At 49.3% G+C, this 18808-nt stretch overlaps 1 protein-coding gene across 1 annotated transcript; it reads left to right on the plus strand.

Moving 5' to 3' along the window:
* On the plus strand, nt 1–18698 carry MED1 (mediator complex subunit 1). Its single transcript, XM_059868948.1, has 17 exons — nt 1–174; nt 2254–2360; nt 3097–3175; nt 3792–3846; nt 5191–5323; nt 6040–6068; nt 6414–6485; nt 6658–6732; nt 7067–7140; nt 7358–7447; nt 8363–8474; nt 9100–9224; nt 9821–9939; nt 10848–11049; nt 11626–11721; nt 11823–11928; nt 12954–18698. Exons 1-17 carry the CDS (start codon nt 147–149, stop codon nt 16198–16200), a joined length of 4749 nt encoding a protein of 1582 aa, XP_059724931.1. The 5' UTR covers nt 1–146; the 3' UTR covers nt 16201–18698.
* Nucleotides 18699–18808: the final 110 nt, after the last annotated feature.

Below are 18808 nucleotides of genomic sequence, written 5' to 3' on the forward strand. Positions count from 1 at the left end.
CGAGAGCGCGGCCGCGGGCGCAGCGATGGCGGCGGCCGCAGCCGTGTGAGGGCGAGGGCGGCCCGGCCGCCGCCCCCGCTGCCCGCCCGCTCCCGATCCCTCTCCGCTCCCTCTCCCTCTCTCGATCCCGGCCCCGGACCTGCAATATGAAGGCAGCGCCGGGCAGCGCCGAGGGTGAGTGCGGCGCAAGGGACGCGGGGGTTCCCGCCGGCCCCGTGAGGGAGCCAAGGGGGCCCTGTGGCTCCGGGGCTCCGGGGCTGGGCAGCCCCGGGCTGGGGATGAGGTGAAGCCCCGAAAGGTGAAAGGAGCGAGGGTCTTAAAGGTGATTTGAGGTCTGGGCCATCTCTGTGATGAGGAGGGAGCGCGGAGCCGGGCCTGGTTACTGTGGAGAAGGTTGAGAGGGGATCCCATAATCCGTACAGAAATCCTCAGAGGGTGTCAGAGCTTGGTGCCAGACTCTGTTCAGTCAGGGACAGGACGAGGAGCAAGGGCCAGAAACTGAAACACAACAAATTCCACCTCGGCATGAGGAAGAGTTTCTTTTCAGGAAGGTGTCAGAGCCTTGGAGCAGCTTCCCGGGGAGGGTGTGGGATCTCCCTCTCTGGAGAAATTCCACACCCACCTGGGCACATTCCAGGTGACCCTGCCTGGCCAGGGGGTTGAGCTGGTTGAGTGATCTGCAGAGGTCCCTTCCACTTCTCTCCTGGGATTATGGATAACTCACTGTTGGTTGGGGAGGGGGCTTGGACCAGCTGAGCACCAGGGGTCCCTTCCCACCTCCAGCATCCTGTGTTGATGCAGCTGAGAGGTATAAAGTGCCTGAAAACAAAACCCCAGAATAGCTGGGGTTGGAAGGGACCTCTGGAGATCATCACCAGTCCTACCCCTCTGCCAAGGAGCAGGGAATACAACTGGGTTTGGAATGTCTCCAGAGCAGGAGACTCCAGAACACCCAGCACACATTCATTCCTTCCTTACACTTGGATTTGGAGGACTCACTGTAAGGTCTGTGGGCTAGGAGAGCATCAGTAAGGAACCCAAACTGTGGAAGTTTGGCAGGTGGATCCTGTGAGGTGACACTAAAATGTCCTGTTTGCCTTGGACCCTCTGGAGCTGGGGACAGGGTTTATTCTGGAATGATGCCCACTGGGTTTTTTTTTTTTTTTTTGACATGAATGTGTGGAAAGCTCTGTCTCTTGGTAAAATACAGGATTTGAGTGCTCCTGAAAGCCATGTTCTCTCTGTGTCACCTTCCAGTCACTCATCCACTCCTTTGTCCCCTCCCAGCAGAGGGAGCCATGTCCTGGCTCTGGAGCAGCACTGAGGGGACACAGCCCTCAGCTTTGGAGGGATTGTGGAGTCATGGAATGTCCTGAGCTGGAAGAGACCCACAGGAGCATCAACATCCAGCTCCCAAAAATCCCACCCTGTCCCTCAGAGCCTTGTCCAAACACTCCTGGAGCTGTGTCAGCCTTGGGGCCATGATCATGCCCTGGGGAGCCTGGGCAGTGCCTGAGCACTCTCTGGCATAAGAACTTTTCCCAAAATCCGACCTAAACCCCTCTGGCACAGCTCCAGCCACTCCCCCAGGTCCTGCCACCCTCTGGGATAGGAACTTTTCTCAAAACCCAACCTAAACCCTCCCTGGCACAGCTCCAGCCACTCCCCCAGGTCCTGCCACCCTCTGGGATAGGAACTTTTCCCAAAATCCAACCTAAACCCTCCCTGGCACAGCTCCAGCCACTCCCCCAGGTCCTGCTGTGAGGCAGGAACGTGTCTGAGCACAGAATTTGTGACAACTGGCAACTGGGATGACTTGGTTGAGGTTTTTCGTGATGGAAGGTGTGAGGACCTTTCAAGAAGTTGGGAGAGAGAGCAGAGGGGGAATCCAGGACACAAAACCCACCTCGCTGCTTTAACCCTGTGTTTCCCAAACCCTCAGTTTCCTGCCCCAGGTCTAACCCTGGGGATCCTGTTCTGGCAGAACTGAAGTTGTTGAGGCCACATCACTCAGGGATGGTGCAGAACAGGAGCTGGGCATTTTCCAGACAGGAATTCCGTGGGATTTTCATGATCCTTTAGTTTTAACAACCTGGGATAGTCCATGACATTTACTTCACCTCGAGGTCTGGGGTTAAACCAGCAGAAAGAAAATTCTTTGAAATCATCTTCAGCTTAAAGGTGGAAAGTTTTCTGAATTGTAAAGCTTCCAGTATTGGCTCATTGTGTTTCCTGAACATTCCTGTGTCCCAGAGGCAGAGAAGCTGAACAAGATGAGCTCCCTCCTGGAGAGGCTCCACGCCAAGTACAGCCAGAACCGGCCCTGGACAGAAACCATGAAGTTGGTCCGGCAGGTCATGGTGAGCATTGCTGGGCTCTGAGCAGGACCTGCCTGCAGCTTCTCTGCTGATGGCTTTGTGTTGGGTTCTTAGAGCTCTTCCAGCTGTTTTTGGTTTGGTTTGGTTTCACTCTCTCCTGAGGGGTGCAGGGGAGGGAGGGATGTCCAAACCCTCCCTGCCTGTTGTGTCTTTCCCTCCCCCAATTACAGATTAGTGCCAGGGAAAGGGTCAAACTTGTATTTTTCTTCTACTTACCCTTCCAGGATATTGTTTCCTGGAGCAGTGACTTGTTGTTTTGTGGATATTGGTTTTGTTCAGTGACACTCAACACTCAGCCCTGGGCTTAGTCAAGAAATAGGCTTGAAATGTTGATGTGGGTGGGGGAAGGAGGAGCAGGAGGCAAGGGAGATCTCAGCAAAGCCTCCTGCCCATACTCAGGTGTTAAAAGTTTGCCCAGCTCTTTATTTTTCTGTCACCTCTTCTAAAACTCTCAGCTCAGGCCTATAAAAAGTTGCTACATTCTGTTCTTCCAGCTGGGCAAGTTGCTAAAAAGTAAATAACTCAATTCCAGGCCTGCCGTTGTAATCTGCAAACAGATACTGTTCACCTAGAGGAATCAAGATGTTGTAATTTGGGGATGAAATCTAATCTGCTTTAATTATCTAAATAAACCTCATTTGGCTGCTCAGAAGTTGCCATAATTCCCTTCTACTGAGGAACAAGGAAAAATGATGTATTTTTTTTCTGTCTGCCCTAGGAAAAGCGTGTGGTGCTGAACTCAGGGGGACACCAGCACCTGGTGAGCTGCTTGGAGACCCTGCAGAAGGCCCTGAAAGGTTGGTGTGTCCTCTGTGTGCTCTCCACAGGGTGGAAAATCCTATGGAAATGCTCCATAAAAACCACACAGGGTGTTGCTGCTGTGTTTCACAGTGTTCCTGGTGCTCAGGGGTTCGTCACACACTGAGCTCAGTGCCAGGCAGGACAGTCAGGCTGTGCTGCTTTTATTGGGAAAATAAAATTCTCTTTTTATCCAGAGAATCTGTGGCTGCCCCATCCCTGGAAATATCCAAAATTGGACAGGGCTTGGAGCAACCTGGGAGAGTGGGAGGTGTCCTGCTCATAGCAGGGTAGGTAGGACTGGATGGGCTTTAAGGTCCCTCCCAACCTAAACCATGCCATGATTCTCTCAGTGCCCATGCCTGGATTCCACTTGCAGAAGAAATTCCATTCTCTCCTTGCAGTTTGGGAATATTTGGATTTGGGAATATTTGGGTTTCTCTGTGCACACCCTCGTGTCTGTATTTGGGGACAGGTCCTGTGTGGCTGCACATGGGACAGTGTGAGCAGACATGGGAGGGAGTAACCAGCTGAGATTTGGTTTATTGCTGATGAGAATTCCTTAGGGAGTGTTGGATCATTCCCCTAAAGTTTGGTTTTTGTTCCCTCCATCAGTGTCATCTCTGCCTGCCATGACCGATCGCTTGGAGTCCATCGCCAGGCAGAGCGGGTGGGTCTGCTCCTCTGGCTCATGGAGAGACTTCTGCTGCTGCCCTGCCCACCCCAGAACCTTGTGCTGCTTGGGTTGGGGGGTTCTGTGTGCTTGGGTTGGGGGGGTTTTGTGTGCTTGGGTTCGGGGTTTTGTGAGCTTGGATTGGGGGCGTTTTGTGTGCTTGGATTGTGGGGTTTGTGATGGGTTGGGGGATTTTGTGTGCTTGGATTGTGGGGTTTGTGATGGGTTGGGGGATTTTGTGTGCTTGGATTTGGAGATTCTGTGTGCTTGGGTTGGGGGGTTCTGTGTGCTTGGGTTGGGGGGTTTTGTGTGTTGGATTATGGGGTTTGTGTGCTTGGATTGGGGGGTTTTGTGTGCTTGGATTGGGGGGTTTGGGGTGGGTTTTGTGTGAGTTTGTATGCTTGGGTTGTGGGGATTTTGTGTGCTTGGATTGTGGAGTTTGTGTGATGGATTGCGGGATTTTGTGTGCTTGGATTGTGGGGTTTGTGTGGGTTTGTGAGCTTGGATTGTGGGGTTTTGTGAGCTTGGATTGTGGAGTTTGTGTGCTTAGATTGGGGGGTTTGGGGTGGGTTTTGTGTGAGTTTGTATGCTTGGGTTGTGGGGATTTTGTGAGCTTGGATTGTGGAGTTTGTGTGATGGATTGCGGGATTTTGTGTGCTTGGATTGTGGGGTTTGTGTGGGTTTGTGAGCTTAGATTGTGGGGTTTTGTGTGTTGGATTATGGGGTTTTGTGAGCTTGGATTGTAGGGTTTTGTGTGCTTGGATTGAGGGGTTTAGGGTGGGTTTTGTGAGTTTGTATGCTTGGTTTGAGGGGATTTTGTGTGCTTGGATTGTGGAGTTTGTATGATGGATTGCGGGATTTTGTGTGCTTGGATTGTGGGGTTTGTGTGGGTTTGTGAGCTTGGATTGTGGGGTTTGTGTGGGTTTGTGAGCTTGGATTGTGGGGTTTTGTGAGCTTGGATTGTGGAGTTTGTGAGCTTGGATTGTGGAGTTTGTGTGCTTGGATTGGGGGGTTTGGGGTGGGTTTTGTGTGAGTTTGTATGTGAGCTTGGATTGGGGAATTTGTGTGGTGGATTGGGGGATTTTGTGTGCTTGGATTGTGGGGTTTGTGTGGGTTTGTGAGCTTGGATTGTGGAGTTTGTGTGATGGATTGCGGGATTTTATGTACTTTGTGGACTGGGGAGTTTGATGTGCTTGGATTGGGGGATTTTGGGTGAGTTTAGGGTGGGTTTTGTGTGCTTGGTTTGGGGGGTTTAGGGTGGGTTTTGTGTGTTGGATTGTGGGGTTCTGTGGGTTTTTTCTGTGCATCTCACAGCAATTTCTGTTCTGTTTCCTCTGGCAGCCTCGGGTCCCACCTGAGTGCGAACGGCACCGAGTGTTACATCACCTCAGACATGTTTTATGTGGAGGTGCAGCTGGACCCTGCAGGGCTGCTCTGTGATGTTAAGGTGGCTCACCATGGAGAAAACCCCGTGGTGTGTATTCCTGGGAAAGAGGAACCCTTGTGCTTTTGGGATTCCTGTTTATCTCCCTTTATTTTGAGTGGAGAAATGGGTTTTATTTAACATTCCCTTAGACCCGGAGTTACACCCTTGCTGCTCATTCTAGTGGGAAGTAAAATCCTCCAAGGAGTAGTTTGCTCCTGTGGGAATTTCTAATCAATGCACACTATGGGTTCACAACTTGCAAAATTATTTGGGGAAGTTACCTCAATTTTTCTGAGAATTTTATGGAAGTTTTTGCTGTGTTTCCAAGGAAAGGAAAAGGAAATTATTCTTACACAGCTCAGATCTGGGAATGGAAAGTTCTAAAATGTGAAATGCTGGGAGAAAATGCCCTTCTGCATGTGGAGGAGAGTTTAAGCTTGGTGTTTGATTGGCCTCTCCTCAAAACAACCCATCTTTAACATCCCTATGTAAGCTCATAGATTTTCAACCTAAATCTTCACAGCTTGAGAAGTTTATTTCAAATTAATAATTTAAGAGGAAATGTTATTACCTGGACTTGTCCCAGCAGAGCTTGAAGAGCACAAGTAGAACCACATCAAGTGGTTGTGAGCATTGTGTGGCTTCCCAGGAAAAGCTGATGCTTGGGAATTCCCCTGCCCTGATATTTCCCAGCTGCAGAGCTGCACAGAGCCTGGAGTGGCTGCATCCCACACTGACATCCTTGTGTGTTCTTTCCTTTCCAGAGCTGTCCAGAGCTGGTGCAACATCTGAGGTGAGTGACAGGGGTGGGTTGTTGTGTTTTCTCTTTGCTGTAAGGATCTGATGCTATTTGATGTCTGGAAACACGAAATTCTTCACAGCTGCTCCTTCCCCACAAAGTGTCTTCACTTCTCCAGGGGATTTTCTGGCTTTGGCTCAGATCTTGTGATTCTGGCTGCTGTGCAAGGTATCTTCAAAGCCCACAGCACATTAAAGCTGGAACATTTACAGAACACATTTTCATGTAGCAAAAGTCTTTTTTTCAAGTGGCTCAGCATCTTATTAATATCACTTTTTAAAATGAAACCTATCTGTTACTAATTTGAATACTTGGTAACTTCCTCCTTTTTCCTTTCAGAGAGAAAAATTTTGATGAGTTTTCAAAGCATCTGAGGGGACTTGTGAACCTGTATAAGCTGCCAGGGGACAAGTAAGTCCAGGGTATATTTATATCCACAGATATAAAATGAAATAACAAATCTAGAATACATTTATTTATGCACACATATAAAATTAAATAAACCCTTCAAGCTTGTAGATTTGCACTGCACAGTTCTTTCAAGTTTTCTTACATTTTTTTATTGTTTTTTTTTTTCCCTAAGCAAACTTAAAACTAAAATGTACTTGGCTCTGCAGTCCTTGGAGTTGGATCTCCAAAAGATGGCTGGGATGTATTGGTAAGTTTTGTGGTGTCTGTGTGGTTTTCTAAATATCTATAAATGCTTAGAGCTCTGAGAAATTCCTTTTTAACTGCAGGATTTGATTGGAAGAGAGTCTAAAAGGCAAAATAAAAGTTTGTAACCAGGTGGATTCAGTGATGATGTGGTTTAAATTGAGACTGCTGTAGAGGGTAAAGCAGCTTTTGTTTTGCCTGTACAGTGAGAAGTTTTGGATCAACCCCTCTTTGGGTCCCAGAAATGTGAATTTTGAGTTGAAATCAGTCTCAGCACATGGATTTTGGCTTCAGGTGTGACTGTGGCTTGTTTCAGACTGTGATTGCCTCTCTTGCAGGCAAGCCACCAATGCAAACCCCCTGGACAAGATCCTCCATGGCAGTGTTGGCTATCTCACCCCCAGGAGTGGAGGTACCTGTGATTCACTCTTAAAAAAAGGAATTAATTTTAATTAATAAGAAAAAAATATTTCTTCCTGGCCTCAAGTTTGGGTCATAGTTCCACATTACTGCTGACAAATAATAAAGTAAAAGAGGGACAAAGTCTTTGGGTGTTTGTGTGGCTTGGTGGGGTGGGGGTGATCAGGATGACTTCTCAGGATGCCTCATCAGGAGTTTCTCTCCCCCAGGTCTCCTGATGAACCTCAAATACTATGTCTCCCCCTATGATTTATTTGAGGATGGCACTGGAGCCCCTGTGGTTTTGCACGAGAACAATGGTAGGTGAGCTGTGCAGCTGCTGGGGGCTGCTGCTGCCTGAAGGAGGGAAGGGAGCAGAATTCCAGCCCGGCCTCTGCTGTCACCCTGTCCAGCAGGACAGTCACAGGCTGTCCTGTGGGTTTAATGAGCCCAGGTGTAGACACTGGCCCCGGGTGACCATTGGCCATTGTGGCTGAGCTCCTGTGGGCTCAAGGAGTGACAGTTTGCAGGCAGAGCCTTTTTCTTTGCAGTGAATCTCATTTTCACATGGAATTTGTTTTGTTACCTGAATAAAAACATAGAATCCCAGAATGGTTTGGGTTTAAACCAAGCTCATTCACTTCCAATCCCCTGCCATGGGCAGGGACACCTTCCAGTATCCCCCATCCAGCCTGGTGCCTCTCCCATCATACTGGAAGGTTGTTTTTATACATGGACATCTGGCTCTTGTTACAATGCCAAAACCAAGCTCCAGTTGTGAGGGAAATTTTCCAAAATCATAATTTGTTTTGCTTTGCAAAGAGCAAACTACGAACTCAAAAATGCATTTGGAAAATAATTTGAGGGTGATGCAATTGGTCCACCTGGCAAGAGGGAAAAGGAGATTTGGGTAGAACAGTCAGTTTGGCTGTTGTCCATTTGGGCCTAAAGGTAAACAGTGAACTCTGTGCCTTGTGGGGAAAGCCAGAATAATATTTTATGGAATCACAGAATATTTTGTGTTGGAAGAGACCCTAAGGCTCATCCAGTTCCATGGGCAGGGACACCTTCCACTATCCCAGGCTGCTCCAAGCCCCATCCAACTTGGCCTTGAACACTTCCAGGGATGGAGAATATATTTAATTCATATTCAATCCACAAAACTTGCCACTGGTGGGTTTTTTTTTCCATCAGCTCATGTCCTTGTTGTGCTCTTCTCCTGCTTCCCCCTGCAGTTCCTCGCTCGCTGGGGATGAACGTGTCGGTGACAGTGGAGGGAACCATGGCAATGCACAAACTTCCAATTGCTCCACTGATCATGGGCTCCCATCCTGTGGACAGCAAAGGGTAAGGGCAGCCCAGCAGGCCAGCACTCAGCTGGGGGAGTGTCACAGCAATACAAGAATTCCACACGTGCTGCCTTTAGGCCAAGAAACGCCTGTTTCAGTGTGGTGTTTTCTGAGACCCCCAAAGAAGGAACAGAGGAATCTGACTCCATGTTCTTAGAAGGATAATTTATTATTTGATGATATTATATAAAAGAATACTATGCTAAAACTGTACTAAAAAATAGAGTAAGGATACTTACAGAAAGCTTAACAAGATACTAATGAAAAATCAGTCACTCTTCCAGAGTCCTGACACAGCCTGACCATGATTGGTCATTCAGTTAAAACAACTCACATGCTGTTTAAAAAAAAAAATCTCCAACCACATTCCAAAGCAGCAAAGCACGGGAAAAGCAGATGAGATAATATTGTTTTCCTTTTTCTCTGGGGCTTCTCAACTTCCCAGGAGAAAATCCTGGGCAAGGGGATTTTTCAGAAAATATGACAGTGACATTTCAGGGCTGTCAGGTGCTTCTGAGGGGCCCCTTCATTTTTAAGGTGTATTTGAGCAAACATAAATGTTGTGTCAGGTGAGAGCAGAAGCCCTGCAGTTCACAGGAACTTTTGTCCTCCCATTCTTCCAGAACTCCATCTTTCTCCTCGATCACCAGTGCCAACAGTGTGGACTTGCCTGCTTGTTTCTTCCTGAAGTTCCCACGTCCCATTCCAGTGTCTCGAGCTTTCATCCAGAAGCTGCAGAGCTGCACAGGTGGGTTGCAGACCTGTCAGACACATCTCTGGGGTTTTATTAATGTTCCCTTGTGTCTATCAGTAAATGCTGCTGATTTTTAACATGTCCCAGGGGCGTTGCTCAGGGTTTTGTGCTTTTTTCAGTAACACCTGGACAGGCTTTAATTGTATTTGCCAGATCCCCAGACGAAGGAAGGAATGACGAATCTGACTCCATGTTCTCAGAAGGCTAATTTATTATTTTATGATACTATAATATATTAAAGAATGCTACACTAAACTATACTAAAGAATACAGAAAGGATACTTACAGAAGGCTACAAAGATAATAATGAAAACTCGTGACTCTTTCCAGAGCTTCAACACAGCTTGGCCCTGATTGGCCAATGAGTCAAAACAATTCACAGAAACCCAATGAAACAATCTCCAAACATACTCCAAATGAGCAAAACACATGAGAAGCAAATCAGATGATGATTGTTTTCCTTTTTCTCTGTAGCTTCTCAGCTTCCCAGGACAAACTCTTAGGCGAAAGGATTTTTCCAGAAAATATGACTGCCACAGGTTTTCCACTGGATTCAGGTGCCCTCATTCCATGCTGTCTTGTCCTTTCAGGTATCCCCCTGTTTGACACACCACCCACGTTTGTGCCCCTGTATGAGCTGATCACACAGTTTGAGCTGTCCAAGGAGGCCGATCCCCTGCCCCTGAACCACAACATGCGATTCTACGCCGTAAGTGTGCCCTCCCAGCCAGCCTGGGCCACCTCCACAGCACCATCTCAGGGCCTTCAGCTGCCTTCCAAGTGGGTTAAACAAAATGGGTTCCTTGTGCTCCCAATCACACACGTCTTGTGTTTATCCAGCAGTTCTGGAGCTGTTCTGTGGTTGTTTGGAGGAGGGAAGAACTCAGAGCCATGCTGAAAATTCAGTGCCAGATGTTGAACTGTAGCTACTTATTTTTGAGTTTGTTGGTTACACAGGGCTTTTATCACCTCAGTCACGTTCAGAACAGAGCAGGACATTTATTCACAGAGAGAACTTGTTCTTCAAGCATTAGGATTCATGTACAGGGTCCTGGCACAGGTTTCCCAGAGAAGCTGTGGCTGCCCCATCCCTGGCAGTGTCCAGTGCCAGGTTGGACAGGGCTTGGGGTAATCTGGGATTGTGGGAAGTGTCCCATTCTGTGGCACTGGATGCAATTTAATGGCCTCCCAAGCCAAACCATTCCATAATTCTGTGATGAGCATGGTGCTTAGGAAAATTAGGTATTGAAAGATGCTTTGCTGTTGGAGTGCAGCTGCAGGGAGGAGAGCAGAGGGGCTGAGCCTGTCCCTTCCTTTTGTCCCATGATGTGTGGCTGAATGAATTGCAGCATTTTGGGAGAAATCCTTAAATTTGTGGATGAGTGTTGACTCCAGAGGATTCTCTCCCCAGAAGGGAAGCCATCCAGTGTGAAACTGTTGTAGTGGGAGCAGTGAATGCTGTTGGGCAGTACTACTTCTGAGAAATTCAAATGTTTTCCTTGATCAGAGTGGAAGGAAAACATCCTCAGTGTTTGTCCAAAGGTGACATAGTGTCAGTGGCCTCTGAGCACTGCTGGGTGTCCATTATCCCCTTCTAAAGCAGGGATTGTTGGTCAGGCTCTTCCAGGACAGCAGCACTGTTACTTCCTGAACAAGGACGCGCCTCTCCCGGACGGACGGAGCCTGCAGGGAACTCTGCTCAGCAAGATCGCGTTCCAGCACCCCGGCCGGGTGCCCCTCATCCTCAGCCTGATCAGGCACCAGGTGGCCTACAACACCCTCATAGGCAGCTGTGTCAAGAGGACAGTCCTGAAGGAAGGTGGGTGCCACCTCCAGAGGAGTATCAAGTGGGAATGATGAACTCTGGGGGGTTTTCCTCATCAGAAGTGAAGCTTCTGCTGCTTCCCTTGGTTTTTTTCCCCATCTATGTGAGGTTTTGAGGCTCTGGTTTATTGTATTGGTGGCAGGAAGGAATGATCAATCTGACTCCATGTTTTCAGAAGGCTAATTTATTATTTTATGATACTATAATATATTAAAGAATACTATGCTAACTATACTAAAGAATACAGAGAGGATACTTCCAGAAGGTTAAAATGATAATAATGAAAACTTGTGCCTAACACAGCTTAGCCCCAACTGGCCAATGAGTGAAAACAACTCAGAGCAGAAACCAATGAAACAACCACCAGCTGGATAAACAATCTCCAAACACATTCTAAAGGAGCAAAACACAGGAGAAGCAAATCAGATTAATTATTGTTTTCCTTTTTCTCTGAGGCTTCTCAGCTTCCCAGGAGAAAAATCCTGGGCAAAGGGATTTTTCTAGAAAATGTGAATGCCACACTTTTTCATCTCCACTCTTCCCTCAGTTAGAAGTTCTTTTGTTTTTCAGATTCTCCTGGGATCCTGCAGTTTGAAGTTTGTCCTCTCTCTGACTCCTGTTTCAGTGTGTCCTTCCAGCACCCTGTGAATGACTCCCTGGTGTGTGGTGAGTGGCCTCAGGGGCAGCAGGAGCAGCATTTCTGGGAGGGCTGGCAGGCTTTCCTCACCCTGTGAGCAGGATTTTGATCTCTCCCTGCTCTCTTGCAGTGGTGATGGATGTGCAGGACTCCAGCCATGTGAACTGTAAGCTGTACAAAGGATTGTCTGATGCCCTCATCTGTACAGATGATTTCATTGCCAAGGTTGTTCAAAGGTAAGCTGGGATTTTGTTCACCTTGAGCTCCCAATCACACAGATGAGCTCTGCTCCATCTCGTGTTTATCCAGCAGTTCTGGAGCTCTTCTGTGCTTGTTTGGGGGAGAGAAGAACTCTGAGCCATGCTGAAAATTCAATGCCAGACATTGAACTGCAGCTACTTATTTCTGAGTTTGTTGTTTACACAGGGCTTTTATCACCTCAGTCACCTTCAGAACAGAGCAGGACATTCCCAGGGCACAGCACTCCTGTCACCTTTTGGGTGGGAACCACTGGTTTTGCTTCCAGCATGTTACAGACTTGTTATTCCTCAGGAGAATGTGGTGTTACCATTGATTTTTGAGCTCAAAAAGCTGCCCCTGCCCATGGCAGAGGGGTAGAACTGGATGGGCTTTAGGCTCTTCCAACCAAAGCAATTCTGGGATTTTTATAAGGTTGTAGGATATCACATTTACCAAGGTGTTTTCTGCCAGAATTGGAGGAACAACCCAGAATCCTTCAGAAGATAGGACAAGGGGAATGGCTTTAAACTGAAGCAGTAGTTCTAGGTGGGATGTTGGGAAGAAATCCCTCCCTGTGAGGGTGGGCAGGCCCTGGCACAGCTTGCCCCAAGAAGCTGTGGCTGTCCCTGGATCCCTGGCAGTGCCCAAGGCCAAGCTGGACGGGGCTTGGAGCAGCCTGGAACAGTGGGAGGTGTCCCTGCCATGGCAGGGGGTGGGACTGGATGGGCTTTAAGGCCCCTTCCAAACCAAAGCATTCCATGATTCTGTGCTTTTTAACTAGCAGATAATGATCTGTCAGCTATCAGTCATTAGAGATAATTGATTAATCCTCCCTCTGGGATTGCAAGTGCAGGTGACTCTCTGAATTCAAGCAGAACAGCAGGACATAAAACCTGGACCTGCTGCTCTCCTGTGCAAGCCCCTGGGTGCTCATTTTATACCTGCTGGAGGTGTAAAACCTCCCCAGTGGCCTTTGCTGAGGGCAGCCAGCCCCACCCTGACCCTGTGCTGTGTCTTGCAGGTGCATGTCCATCCCTGTCACCATGAGAGCCATCCGTAGGAAAGCAGAAACCATCCAAGCTGACACGCCAGCCCTGTCCCTCATTGCAGAGACAGTTGAAGACATGGTGAAGAAAAACCTGCCCCCAGCCAGCAGCCCAGGGTATGGCATGACCACAGGCAGCAACCCAATGAGTGGGACCACCACCCCAACCAACACTTTTCCTGGGGGGCCCATCACTACTTTGTTTAACATGAGCATAAGCATGAAAGAGAGGCATGACTCGGTGGGCCATGGGGAGGACTTCAGCAAAGTGTCTCAGAACCCTATTCTCACTAGTTTGTTGCAGATCACAGGGAATGTGGGGTCTACCATTGGCTCAAGTCCAACCCCCCCCCACCACACACCACCACCAGTATCCTCACCAGCCAGCAACACCAAGAACCACCCCATGCTCATGAACCTTCTTAAGGAGAATCCTCCTCAGGATTTCTCCACTCTTTATGGGAGCAGCCCTCTGGAAAGGCAGAACTCTTCCTCTGGCTCCCCCAGAATGGAAATGGGCCCTGGGGGGAATAAACAAAAGAAAAAAAAATCCCGCGTGCCGGCCGACAAGCCCAAGCACCAGACTGAGGACGATTTCCAGAGGGAGCTCTTTTCCATGGATGTTGACTCCCAGAACCCCATTTTTGATGTCAACATGACTGCAGACACCCTGGACACCCCTCATATTACTCCAGCACCCAGCCAGTGCAGCACTCCTCCTACCACGTACCCCCAGGCTCTGCCCCACGCCCAGCCCAGCATCCAGAGGATGGTTCGCCTGTCCAGCTCGGACAGCATCGGGGCCGATGTCACCGACATCCTCTCGGACATAGCCGAGGAGGCTTCCAAGCTGCCCACCAGTACTGAGGACTGCCCACCCATTGGGACTCCAGTCAGAGACTCTTCTAGTTCAGGACATTCACAAAGTGCCCTCTTTGACCCCGATGTTTTTCAGACCAACAGTAGTGAGAACCCCTACACAGACCCCGCAGACCTGATCGCGGACGCCGCTGTGAGCCCCAACAGCGACTCCTCCAACCATTTTTTTCCAGACGGGGTAGATTTCAACCCTGACTTGCTGAACAGTCAGAGCCAGAGTGGTTTTGGGGAGGAATACTTTGATGAGAGCAGTCAGAGCGGAGACACTGATGATTTCAAGGGCTATGCCCCCCAGGCTCTAACTAATTTGGGGGTGCAAGTCTTGGGGGGTGATGGGGGGGAAAATAAATTTAAGGGGAGCGCTCCGTCCGATACGGTGGATTTTAGTATTATTGCAGCTGCCAGCAAAGCACTGGGGTCCTCTGACATCATGGAGCACCACAGTGGAGGTCAGAGCCCTTTGCTGAACACGGGGGATTTAGGAAAAGAGAAGTCTCAGAAACGGGTAAAGGAAGGCAATGGGTCTGGAAGTGCCATGGCAGGTGCTGGGATGGATGGGAAGCCGGGGAAGCGCAGCCGGACGCCATCCAGTGATGGCAAAAGCAAAGAGAAACTTCCAAAGCGGAAGAAGCAGGAGACAGATGGGAAATCTCCATCCCACAGTTCATCCAACAGGCCCTTCACGCCACCAGCAAGCACAGGTGGGTCCAAATCTCCGGGGAGTTCGGGCAGATCCCAGACTCCTCCCGGGGTAGCTACTCCTCCTATTCCAAAAATAACCATTCAGATCCCAAAAGGAACAGTGACTGTTGGCAAACCGTCTTCACACGGCCAGTACACGAGTAGTGGTTCTGTCACCTCCTCCAGCAGCAAAAGCCATCATAGCCATTCTTCCTCCTCCTCCTCTTCTTCCTCCTCTTCAACCTCAGGCAAAATTAAAAGCAAATCAGAAGGGTCTTCTGGCTCAAAGATGAGCAGCAGCCTCTACTCCAGCCAAGGCGGCTCTGGCTCGGGTCAGTCCAAGGGCTCGGCCCAGTCGGTGGGAAAGCCGGGATCCTCCCCCATCACCAAGCACGGCCTCAGCACCGGCTCTGGCAGCACCAAGATGAAACCTCAAGGAAAGCCATCGTCCCTCATGAACCCTTCCATGAGCAAACCAAACATCTCCCCGTCCCACTCGAGGCCCTCGGGGGGTTCTGACAAACTCGCCTCTCCCATGAAACCTGTCCCGGGTACTCCCCCGTCGTCTAAAGCGAAGTCACCCATCAGTTCAGGTTCTGGTGGGTCCCACATGTCTGGGACTGGATCAAGCTCGAGCATGAAATCCTCTTCAGGAATGGGATCCTCCGGGTCTATGTCACAGAAACCGCCTCCCTCGTCCAATTCCTCCACGGCATCTTCATCTTCCTTTTCATCCAGTGGGTCTTCCATGTCTTCATCCCAGAACCAGCATGGAAGCTCCAAAGGCAAGTCCCCCAGCAGAAACAAGAAGCCATCTCTGACCGCAGTCATCGACAAGCTGAAGCACGGGGTGGTCACGAGTGGGCCTGGTGGAGACGACCCCATGGATGGGCAGATGGGGCCGAGTTCCAATTCCTCAAGCCATACAATGTCCTCCAAACACAACATGTCTGGGGGGGAGTTCCAGGGAAAGCGGGAGAAGAGCGACAAGGAGAAATCGAAGGTCTCCGTTTCTGGAGGATCCGTCGACTCTTCCAAGAAGAACTCGGATTCCAAAAATGTTGGAAGCACTGGAGTGGCCAAAATTATCATCAGCAAACACGATGGTGGCTCCCCCAGCATTAAAGCCAAAGTAACTCTGCAGAAACCCGGGGAAGGGGGCGGGGACGGGCTGAGGCCTCAGATGGCTTCTTCCAAAAGCTACGGATCGCCCCTGATCAGCGGCTCCACCCCCAAACACGAGCGCTGCTCGCCCAGCCACAGCAAATCCCCGGCCTACACCCCCCAGAACATCGACAGCGAGAGCGAGTCGGGCTCCTCCATCGCCGAGAAATCCTACCAGAACAGCCCCAGCTCCGACGATGGCATCCGGCCCCTGCCCGAGTACAGCGCCGAGAAGCACAAGAAGCACAAAAAGGAGAAGAAAAAAGTGAAAGACAAAGACAGGGACAGAGAGAGGGAGCGGGAGAAGGACAGGGATAAGAAGAAATCCCACGGGATGAAGCCTGAGAGCTGGTCCAAGTCTCCCATCTCGGCAGATCAGTCTCTGTCCATGGCGAGCAACGCCATCCTCTCGGCCGAGCGGCCGTCCCGGGCCAGCCCCGAGTTCCTCATCGGGGAGGAGGATGATGATCTCATGGATGTCGCTCTAATTGGCAATTAATTCTCTCAATGAGCTGTCTGCAAGTCCTGGAGGGAAGGAAGGAAGGATTCATCTCAAACCTGCCACACGGATCTTCACGGGGTGTGTGTTTGGAGAGGGGAAAAATAAGTATTTCTAAGGTATTTCCAAGTTTTTCAGACCACCAGGGTCTGTGCAGAAGGATGTGAGTGCCAGCAGCCAGGTCCCTGCCTGTGGCCTTCATCCTGTGGGCACTTCCATTCTTCCTGAATTTATGAGTATTATCATCCCTGTGGGAGTTCGTGGGGATGAAGCTGAGTGTGGGAATGTGGGAGCAGCTCCCAGACGTAGGCTTGTCTGGGAGATCCCAGCCCCTCTGCCCTCTTCCCATTCAGGATAAGGTCCTTTTGGATGTAGGAAGTTTTAAAGTAATTATTTTAGGAAATGTTTTAGGGCTGGGTTTTAATTCTTTGGAAGAAGGAAAACCACAAGGTTTTTAATTTATTTTATTCCCATGGCATTCCTTCATTCAATGCCTGGCTTAGCACAGTGCCTCTGGCACAAGCTGGGCACTGTTTCCTCATGGAAATCAGGATTTTATCCCAGGTCACAGCTCTGAGGGATTGCTGCTGCCTTGGGTTTGCCTTCCCATTTATTTTAGCTATTTATTCACCTCCATGTGGGAACACCTCATGCTCCTTGTTTTCCCCCAGTGGGAGTTTGGGTAGAGCCCAAATTTGGGGTTTGGGTGGCTCTGCAGCTTTGGTGACATTCCAGCACAGTGAAATTCCAGCAAATCTCAATGGAAAAGGGACTCCTGCCTGCACCAACAAGCTTCCCTGGAATCTCCTCGTGCTGCTGAAGCTGGGAATTGTGGTCACACACAGGAGCACTGCCCTGGGAAGGATTCTCCAGCTAAGGGAGCTCTGTCCTGCTTGGAAAACAGTCCCAGAGTGGCTCAGCTGGGATCAGAGCTGCAGCAGAAGTGTTGATTTCCTTAAAAGATGGATTTTCCCCTTTTGGCTGGAATTAGGAGCATGACTCAGGCATCCTCTCCGGGCTGATCTTGTGGTCCCTGAAAGGAAAAGAGACTCAGGAGAGTGTTTTATTTTTAAAAGCAGTTTCATCTGATTCACTGAAGTGGAATGTGGGAAATCAGGAGTTCTGCAAACAAATCTCCTGTGGAATTATGTACTGAGCAGGATCCTGCTCCCACTGGATTTTTCTGTGGGTGCTGGAGGCCAGGATTTCCCCGTGGGAATGAGGTTGTGCTTCACCTTGGGGGATGCAGTGTGAAAAGTTGGCAAGGATTGGAGTTTTTCTTTTAAACTACTGAAATTTCCCATCCTGGGCTGTTTGGTTTCCAGCTTTTTTGGAAAGTTTTTAGTAGGTAAATTGTAGGGATTTTTTACCCCTTCCTCCTGCCTCCAGTTTAATTCCAGGGTTCCTGCAGAGTCTGGGAGCCTGAATGTCTCCCAAACTTCCCCCAACTCTGGAGAACTTTTCCCTCCTTACATTTTCCAGTATTTATCCTTTGCTCCTGGTGTCTTGCACACCACAACCTCGCCCTCACCAGAGCTTGAAATGATAGGAAATGGGAATTAAATCCAAGCCTGGAGCAAACACTGATACCTGGCACAGTGTTGGAATTGTGGAGCTGTGGGGTGCTGCAAAGAGGATGTCAGGAACAAAATCCCAGAGGGATTCAGCTGGACACCCTCCTCCAGTGGCTCTCCAGCCTCTGGAGCTGCCCCCATCTCCTGCTTTTATTTAATCCATTTTTTTTGACAAAATCCCTCGGATTGAGTCGTGCAAGGGGGCACAAGCAGCCTTCCAAAAGAAGCACTTTCAAGTGGAATCCAGGCTGGGAATCCCCCAGGATGGCTCCCTGGACTCGTCCTCAGCCAGAGCTGTGTTTTCCTGCTGTGCTGCACGCTAAAAGTTGGAAGGGAAAGCAGCAAAATTGACACAAAAACCTGTTTTAAAAGGAACAAGCTGCACTCGTTTCCTCTCCCCTCACCCAGACCAAAGCTCAGTATCCAAAATTCCCCCTGTGGAAGGTGGGAACAGAGGGAACAACGTCTCCTCCAGCCCAAATTTAAAGCTTTTCACCCCATTTTGGTGCCCTGTCCCCTTCCAATGACGTCAGTCCTGGGAGAACTGAGGTGCATGACCACACAGAGGCTTTGGGGTGTCAGTGCTCGGGCTCTGAGAAATGGTTTATTTTTGGAATATTTTTGCTTATATTCTCAATAATTTTACATCTTTCAGTATTCAGAAAGATAAAAATAAAGTGAAAATTAAATATAAGCCAAACCTTTTAATCTCAGGTGGTGAAGTGAACACGGAGATTAAAAGAAACTGGTTCTTTTCCTCGAGTATCATGATGTACATAAATCCCTGGCTGGAAAATCGCTGGAATTGTAAATATCCCGGCTCCCGCAGCAGTTTTTTTTGGGCGGACAGTGAAATTTCAACTTTTTTGGAAATATCGCAGAGAACATGTTTATTTACATGCAAATAAACCCCTTTGGTACAAAGCGGTCTCGCCTCCGTGCTGGGGGGGAGGGTCACAAGGGCATCCCCGCCATGCTTGATTTTCCCGCGAGAATGACATCACCGTGACGTCATCCCCACGCCGAGCGCTGAT

The sequence above is a fragment of the Haemorhous mexicanus genome, chromosome 28 (genome assembly GCF_027477595.1).
Source record: "Haemorhous mexicanus isolate bHaeMex1 chromosome 28, bHaeMex1.pri, whole genome shotgun sequence".
NCBI classification, from domain to species: Eukaryota; Metazoa; Chordata; class Aves; order Passeriformes; family Fringillidae; genus Haemorhous; species Haemorhous mexicanus.

What these genes read in the sequence shown, in the direction of transcription:
- MED1 (XM_059868948.1), top strand. Translation starts at nt 147, where the DNA reads ATGAAGGCAGCGCCGGGCAGCGCCGAGG. An exon ending in ACCATGGAGAAAACCCCGTG is followed by an intron (nt 5,324 to 6,039) that starts GTGTGTATTCCT and finishes TTTCCTTTCCAG; the next exon opens with AGCTGTCCAGAGCTGGTGCA. An exon ending in GGTTTTGCACGAGAACAATG is followed by an intron (nt 7,448 to 8,362) that starts GTAGGTGAGCTG and finishes TTCCCCCTGCAG; the next exon opens with TTCCTCGCTCGCTGGGGATG.